At 37.8% G+C, this 8,937-nt stretch overlaps 1 protein-coding gene across 1 annotated transcript in view; it reads left to right on the forward strand.

Moving 5' to 3' along the window:
* Positions 1-8,937, forward strand: part of NAPG (N-ethylmaleimide-sensitive factor attachment protein, gamma) — a 39,323-nt gene that overhangs the window by 8,723 nt on the left and 21,663 nt on the right. The window contains exons 4-8 of the mRNA XM_006868689.1: positions 970-987; positions 1,647-1,677; positions 4,748-4,857; positions 4,987-5,053; positions 5,150-5,220. Of these exons, the coding sequence (XP_006868751.1) occupies positions 970-987; positions 1,647-1,677; positions 4,748-4,857; positions 4,987-5,053; positions 5,150-5,220 (297 nt within the window). The remainder of the gene's footprint in view (positions 1-969; positions 988-1,646; positions 1,678-4,747; positions 4,858-4,986; positions 5,054-5,149; positions 5,221-8,937) is intronic.

Consider the following 8,937-nt stretch of genomic DNA (forward strand, 5'->3'; position numbering starts at 1 on the left):
TTCCGACCCATAGCGACCCTGTACAGGGTTTCCGAGGGTGTAAATCTTTACGGGAGTAGAAAGCCTCATCTTTCTCCCGCAGAGCAGCTGGTAGTTTTGAACCGCTGACCTTAAGGTTCACAGCCTGATTCGTAACCACTGATTTTAAATTCTAAAATGACTAAAAAAATTATGCAGTTCAGTACTTCAGAGAAGCATTTGTAGTAAGGTTTAATCATTTGTTTCATATTGGTTTGTAGAGCTCCTTTTGGGAATTTGAACAGACTTATTTGTCTCTGAGTTTGCTTGATGACGGTTTTATTTGGAATGAAGTAAGAGAAATCTGTCAATGACTGGTGAAGATGTAGCACAAATATTTGAAATATATAAATTGCTATATAGATTTCATTTAAAACATAGTCTTCTACAGGTATTTGAAATAAGACTTACATGTCATTTAGAACAATACATTTTTTAAGACATTTAAAAAATATGTTGACTATTATTTGTTTATTTTATCTCACTTGCAAATTATAGTTCTAATAACCTTCCATTTTGATTAAACTTTCCAGATTAATGCATAATAGAAATAGTTTAAAATCTATTGGGTGTTGTGTTGGTGTTTTTATTATATGTAAGACATCAATACGCAATACATTATTTTTGCTTTACTTGTTTGTAGGGTTTCTCTTTTGGAACCAACTGGGTAGCGATTTAGTTAACTTTGTCTTTTCTTTGGTGGTGATGGTTATTTGCCATGGAGTTGGTTCCGACTCATAGCGCCCTTGTACAGGGTTTCTGAGGCTGTAAATCTTTACAGGAGCAGAACGCCTCATCTTTCTCCCGTGGAATAGCTGGTAGTTTCAAACTGCTGACCTTGCAGTTCGCAGCCCATTTCGTAACTACTATGCTACCAGAGATCTCTAGAAATTGTTGGGTTTTGTTTTGTGTTGTTTTCCTTAATTTTTTAACTTTGTGGCGTCCATTTAGTCTTTTTCATGCTGCCAAGTAAGTATTCTCCATGATATCATGTATTTACAAATTGTTTTAAAAGTTGATATTTTCTATAGCTTATTTTATATAGTTTATAAATATACTATAGTTTTCTTCCAAGTTATAAATTCTTAATTATTGCATTATTTTGTATTGATTTAATTAAATAGTCACTTTCATGACTAGTAAATCTTAGAACCAGATTGGAAATATGCAGCATTTAAATTAAACTTAGTATAGTATTTTTAGGACCATTTTCTGGAATAGCTTCTGAAAAATCAAATAAGCTAGAATCTCTTATTTTCCTTCTGTCTCATTAGTTAACAGTACCTGTTGAAGAGAAGTAGGAAGCACTCTTCAATTTTTGTCAAGAGTACTTGTTTTAAAACTTGGATTTAGATTTGTCTAATGAAAGTCATTTAATCTTTGTTGACCCTTAATTTTGCATTTTCAAAATAAAATCCCTTTAACTCAAATGTCTGATGTTCCCATGGAGTAATCCTCCCCTTCTCAAAAAAAAGAAAGAAAGAAAAATTTGTATTGTAATATAAATCACAAGTAATACACTGTTCTTGAACTATTCTTATTTGAAATAACTTCCTGTACAAGTAGTAGCATGTTTCTCCTCCCCTGTTCAATTATGATTAACCACAGAAACTATATTCTATTTGCAGAGCTTATGAGCAAGCTGGCATGATGTTGAAGGTCAGTAATTTTGCTGTCTAGTCACAACTGTTCCATAAATAAAATAAGTGAACTGCAAACCATTAAAGAAAAGTTCATTTTAGTTGTAGTTGAAAAGCTTCCTATCTGAAGTAATACTTACTAGACCCTATGGTATATTCTGTGCGTCTTTTAGATGAGAGAGAATTTGATGAAGGAAACGGGGCACATTATTGTAACCAGGACATCTTAATGTAGAAAAATATGTTTTGTTTGTTTGTTTTTTAATATCCATAGGTTTTGCTTGTTTTACAAATAATGAGTGGCAGCAAAGAGAGCAGAAGGCTTAGGTGCTTTTGCTAGATTAACTTTGATTTTCTTTGACTGGAATAGTATGACTAATGTGTGGATTCCACTTTTCATATTTCTGGCTATACTCAGGTTATTGTTAAATGCTGTCAAGTTGTAACAATTTCCTTTGAGTAAATGATAGCAACGTTTACTTCATAGGACATGTTTTAATATGTTTTATTGTTAGTCACCAAAGTTAAATAATAAAAGTCACCTTATACTCCTGTTTACCTGGAGATGAGAGAAAGAAGAGAAAGGGCTGGTTGGTCCGAAGTGTGGTGAGACCTGGGGACTTCTGAGCCCATGGACAAGGACATAGCCATACAGGGCTAGAGCTGAGAGTGAAATATCCAGCTGATATGAAGTGAGGGGAGATGCACAAGAATGCCCAAACTTGAAGACAGTACCCATTTGACCTATCCTCAGTGGCATGATAGTTAGAACTCGACTAGAGGAAGATTTAAAAAACAAAAACAAAACCACAATTTTGGATAAAGGAAATGAGTGTAAATTGATACAATTTGATGAACTTGACCTAAACTTATGGATGTAGTAGCTCAAAATACCAACTGAGAAGGAAGGAGTTTTCACATCAAGTATCAGTCAATCCTGTCCCCTCTACATACAGGGTAGATAGGGATGGGCAACTCAGACATTGGCTTCCTAAAATGAGGGGGCAATAAAGACGTGAAATGACTGGCTTACAAGTTTTCAAGAGGGATTTTAGTTTCACAGTGTGTGGTGGAAGGTAGAGTCCCCACTGAATAGTTTTCATCATGTCTAGATGGGTCTGGTGAAAAGAGATGGGGATAAGGTTCATAAGATTCAGTAGTGAATAGCTGTTATCATGGCTAATTGTGACTGTCACACTTGTAAAGGTTACAGTTTTGTAACAAACATGGGGGGGGGGGGGGTTAGTTAATCTTACAGTCCAGAAACAGAGGACTCTAGGACCATCAAGAGAGAAGAGCATAAGTGGAATGCAGGACCTTGTCCAGAGAAACGGCGACACCAGAGATGGAGGCAGAGATGGAACATAGAGTTTGAGCTGAGGACTCTAGACTCATGGAAAGAGAAGGACTGAGTACAGACTGTGTCCTTTGGTTGTTTTAAATTATAATATATTCCTGAGTGTTTTGTGTACATCTCCCCCCACCAGAAAAGAAAAACAGAGGGAATGGAAGCAAATACTGTTGAATGATGCTGCACGGAGAAGATTGTAATCTTGCAATGAAATGATGTTGTAAAGCTGATGTTCTGCCATGTAGACTATCACTCAGTTCACAATAAAAACTGAAAAAAAAGGTCACCTTGTATTTTAATCTCAGTAGTAACAATGAGGCCAGCAGTTTTATTAGGGATGTTATAATCAAATTGTCAACTTAATGAGATATTTAATAGGCATATTTGAAAATAGTCTATGAAATGTCATGATGGCACCTACTTTAAAATGTAACTATCTTTTAAATGATAAAAATATTTGTTGAAATATTTGATTTGGAGATACTAGATACTAGTAGCACAAGATGCTGAAACCTGTAGTATAAAATACGGAATTGATTCTGTTGATTACCCAGAATAAAGTTGAGACTCAGGTGAACTTAGGCACAGGGGAGTAACTGGAAGGAAATGTGGCAGGCCATGGTGTGTGAGGCAGCAGGGCTGCAGGAATGAAGCCAGACCTAGGAGACCAGATGCTAAAGGAGAAAGCTGCTATAGGCCCAGCTCAGTGTTGCCATGTGGTCGTGAAGCCTACTGCTATCACAGCTTTTGGTATTTTTCCGAGAAGCCATAAAACAGAATTTCTGCATAGGCATCTGATTTTAAAGTAATTTTTGGTTCAAGCAGAATACACTTGGAACTGAAATATAGCGCTTGGGCTATGGGTTTGCAGTCTTTGACAAAGGCTTTGTAAATCTTATGAGCCCTGGTTAAGTGCCCAGCTGCTAACTGAAAGGTCAGCAGTTAAAACCCACCAGTGGGAGCTGTAGTGGTTGGTTTCTGTAAAGATCATAGCATTGGAAACATTGTAGGGTTGGTCTACTCTGTCCTACAGAGTTGCTATGAGCCAGAATCAACTTTGTGGCAGTGAGTTTGTCTATATTAGGGGATCTCTGAATGTCTAAAGAATTTTACATGCTTACCAAAACAGTAAAGAGCAAGATTATCACTTTTGTTGTTTCATTTTCCTGAAACAGTAAAGTAATGATGAGATGTGTAGAAATTAATATATTTTTGGTTTGGTTAAATTAAAGCTTGCTTGGCAGTGACCACATGAAGAAGGTACCTCATTTTAAACATTAGTTATTGTTTTATAATGTTTATAAGGGACAGTGGTGGTTCAGTGCCTGCTGTACAGGTATCTCACATTTCCTATCCAGTACATATCCTAAGTAGCTACCTCCCATCTCTAAGTGGAGGCTTTTATGTTGCTGTGATGCTGAAAAAGTTTCAACAGAGCTCCCAGACTAAGACAAGAAAGAAAGGACTTACAGTCTACTTCCCAAAATCAGCTTATATAAACCCTATGTTTGGATCACAACACTTCTATCAACAACTAACCAGAGGGCACACAGCAGTGTTTTGTTCTGTTGTGCCTGTTGTCACCAGAAGTTGGGGGCCGACTCTATAGTAGCTAATGGCAGCAAAATGTATTTTCATTAATTAAGGATAAAATAATAGAATTTCAGATTGTTTTCCATTTAAGTTATACATTTTCTGATTCATACTATTTTTTTGTGTGTTTTGTTTTGGCCAAAAGGAGATGCATAAACTACCAGAGGCTGTTCAGCTGATCGAGAAAGCTAGCATGATGTACTTGGAAAATGGCACCCCAGACACAGCAGCCATGGCTTTAGAACGAGCTGGGAAGTGAGTATGTAGAAATGGAGATAGAATCAAAATGCTCAGAATAAAAGCCATGTATCTTAATTTGAATAAAATCCTTAGATATCCAAGTTTCTATTTCTCATATAAGTCAATTTTTCTTCTCTAATTCAGGCTTATAGAAAACGTGGATCCAGAAAAGGCTGTACAGTTATATCAACAGACAGCGAATGTGTTTGAAGTAAGTTTGAATTATTTGCTTTCTTCGTGTACTTAGAATGTTTTTAAGAGATTCCTAATTAAAATAACCAACACTTCTTGCCTTTGATTCCATCAGAATGAGGAACGCTTACGACAGGCAGTTGAATTACTAGGGAAAGTCTCAAGATTGCTAGTACGAGGACGCAGGTAAATCATCTAAAATTGTACATGCGTCTCCATTAGGAACTGTTATGTAATTTTAAGAATGCCTTGTTAATCATTTTGGTATAAGTCAAATACCAGGCTACCCTGTAAAAAAACTGCCTTGTAACCACTCCTTTGTCTGTTTGATGTACTAAGGTGGCTTGTGTGTTGCTGTGATTCTGGAAGCTATACCACAGGTATTTTAAATACCAAAGGGTTACCCATGGTGGACAGGTGTCAGTTGAGCTAACAGAATAAGACAGACTAGGAAGGAGAGACAGGCTAGTAAATATTTAGCTACTGTAAACCTTAGGAATCACAGCAGAACAGTAACAGTAGATATAGTGCTGGAACAAGAGCCCCTAAAATTGGAAGGTACTCAAAATATGACTGGGAAAGAACTGCATCCTCAAAGTAGAATTGGCCATGAAGATGTAAATGGAGTAAAGCTTTCTGGACTTTCTTTTGCTGATACAGCACAAGTCAAAATGAGGAGAAATACTTGCAAATATCCATTAATAATCAGAACATGAAATATACAAAGTATGAATCTAGGAAAATTAGAAGTAGTAAAAAATGAAATGGAACACATAATATCGATGTACTTGGCTGAAATGTACTGATACTGGCCATTTGGAATCTGACAATCACGTGGTTTACTGTGCAGGGGATGACAAACGAGGATGGCATCACATGCATAGTGAAGAAGTAGATCTATCTTGAAGTTCAATGTTACCTGTGATAGGATAATACCAATCTGTCTATGAGGAAGACCTGTTAATAATACTATTATTCAAATATATTCACCAATCATTAAAGCCAGTGATAATGAAATTATGAATTAAAGAATTCTACCAACTTCTTCAGTCTGAAGTTGAATAAACATGTAATCAAGATGTGTTGATATCTACTAATGATTGGAATGCAAAGATTGGAAATAAAAGAGGAAGGATCAGAGTTGGAAAATATGGTGTTGGTGATGCTGGAGATGACATGATATCATTTTACAAGACCATTAACTTATTAATGGCAAATACTTTTTCTTTTAAACAATGTAAAAGGTTACTGTACACATACATGGGCCTCATTAGATGGAATACAAAGAAATCAAGCTGGCTACATCAGTGGGAGTAGACAGTGAAAAAGCACAATATTGTCAGCCAAAACAAGACCAGATACAGACTGTAGAACAGACCATCAAAAGCTCATATGAAAGTTCATGCTAGAGCTGAAGAAAGCCTGGTTCCACAGTCAACACACATAGGAGCCCCTGTCAAGAAATCAAAGAGGTATTGCTTTAGACAAATCTGCTGCTCTTTGAAGTGTTCAAGAGCAGTGATAGCAGTTTGAGAACTAAGGTTCTCCTCACCCAAGGCATGGTTCATATGCCTGTGAAAGTTGGACAGTGAATCAAGAAGATCATAAAAGAATTGACATATTTGAGTTATGGTGTTGAAGAAGAATATTGAAAGTACCATTAAATACTAGAAGAACAAACAGATATGTCTTGGAAGAGGTAAAGCCAGGCTGTTCCTTAGAAGCTAGATGGTAAGACTTCATTTGTAATATTTCTGATATGCCATCAGGAGGAACCAGTCCCTGGAGAAGGACATCATGCTTAGTAAAGTAGAGGGTCAGCATAAAAGAGGAAGACCCCCAACCAAATGGATTGGCACAGTGGCAGCAGCAATGGGCTCAAACATAACAATTGCGAGAATGGTGCAGGACTGGGCACTGTTTCATTCTGTTAGAGCCAACTTGGAGACACCTAACAATAACAAAAGCAAACCAAAACCATTGCCTCAAGTTAATACTGACTCATAGTGAACCTACGTGTTAAAGTGTAGAACTGCTCCCTAGGGTTTTCTTTTTCTTTTTCTAAATTAAGGTTTTTATTGTGGATTGAGTGAACGCTTACAGGGCACATCATCAGTTTCACATTCAGCAGTTCATATAACTTGTTTCATTACATTGATTATAATCTCCATATACCATCAGTTAAAAGTATTTCTCTCTATCCACTTTAGTTTTTTTTTTAAAAAAACACACAAACAAAAAACCCACTCAGGCATATATAATAATTTACATCTCCAAAGGGCACATTCTGCAAGTCTGCTCCTGGCCACCAGTTCTTAGTCCTTCTCTTCTTACTTAGTTGATGAATCTAGAGTCCTCAGCCGTTCCCCCTCTCCATGACCCCATCTCTGCCTCCATCTCTGGTGCTGTTGCTTCTATGGATAAGTTCCCGCATTCCTCTCTTGATGGTCTTAGGGTCCTCTGTTTCTGGATTGTAAGATTAACCACTGCCCTTTTTTTGTTACAAAACTGTAACCTTTACAAGTGTGACAGTCACAATTAGCCATGATAACAGTTATTCACTACTGAATCTTACGAACCTTATCCCCATCTCCTTTCACCAGACCCATCTAGACAAGTTGATAGCTATTCAGTGAAGACTCTTTCTTTCCCCCCACACTTTTAAACTAAGCTCCCTCTTGAAACCTTGTAAGCCAGTCACTTCATGCCTTTATTGCCCCCACATTTTAGATAGCCAATGTCTAAGTTGCCAGTCCTTATCTACCCTGTACACAGAGCGGATAGCATTGATACTTGATGTGAAGACTCTTTCCCTCTGTTGGTATTTAGAGTAACTACCGCTCTGGAATAGGTCAGGTTCATCATGAAGATGTATCTTCTGTCACTGTAACTGTTCCGGTCTGCTTGTCCTTTCTGGTGGGAATGTCTCTCCTCACATTGTTGTGGATGGGACTTAGGATTCCACCTAAGGTCCTATACTCTGTAAAGGCTTTGCATGAGGCCTATTTCACTGGGCAAGTTGTAGAATCGCTTTTGTTGTTGTTGTCAGGTGCCATCAAGTCGGAACCGACTCAGCAACCCCATGCACAGCAGAACGAAATAATGTCCGATCCTGGGCCAACCTCACTACTGCTGCCACACTTGACGCCATCAATGATGCCACTTGGCTGATCCATCTTGTTGAGAGTCTTCCTTTTTTTCTCTGACCCTCCACCTTACCCAGCAAGACATCCTTCTCCAGTGACTGTTCTCTCCGGACAATGTGTCCAAAGTTGGAGAGACGAAGTTTAGCCATCTTGGTCTCCAAGGAGTACTCTGGTACTCCTTCCAAAACAGATCTATTCGTTCTTTTGGCAGTCCATGGCACTTTATCAGTATTCTCTTCCAAAACCACAACTCAAAGGCATCAATTCTTCTACGATCCTCCTTATTCACTGTCCAGCTTTCACATCCATATGAGGTTACTGAAAATACCTTGGCTTGGGTCAGGCACACCTTAGTCCTCAAGCTGACATCTCTGCTCTTCAGTACTTTAAAAAGTTCCCGTGCAGCAGATTTGCCCAATGCAATACGTCTTCTGATCTCTTAACTGCTGCCTCCGCGAGTGTTGACAGTTCATCCAAGAAGAATGAAGTTCTTGACAACGTCAATCTCTTCTCCATTGATAAGAATGCTGTTTATTGGTCCAGTGGTGAGGATTTTTGTTTTCTTAACATTGAAATGTAGTCTGTGATCTTCATAAGTATATGTTTCAAGTCCTCTTCACTTTCAGCAAGCAAGGTTGTATCATCAGCATATTGCAGGTTGTTAATGAGTCTTCCACCAATCCTGACTTCATGTTTTTCTTCATAGAACCCAGCTTCTCGTATTATTTGCTCAGCATACAAATTAAACAAGTATGGT

Source organism: Chrysochloris asiatica, unplaced genomic scaffold, assembly GCF_000296735.1.
Source record: "Chrysochloris asiatica unplaced genomic scaffold, ChrAsi1.0 scaffold00122, whole genome shotgun sequence".
Classification (NCBI taxonomy): domain Eukaryota; kingdom Metazoa; phylum Chordata; class Mammalia; order Afrosoricida; family Chrysochloridae; genus Chrysochloris; species Chrysochloris asiatica.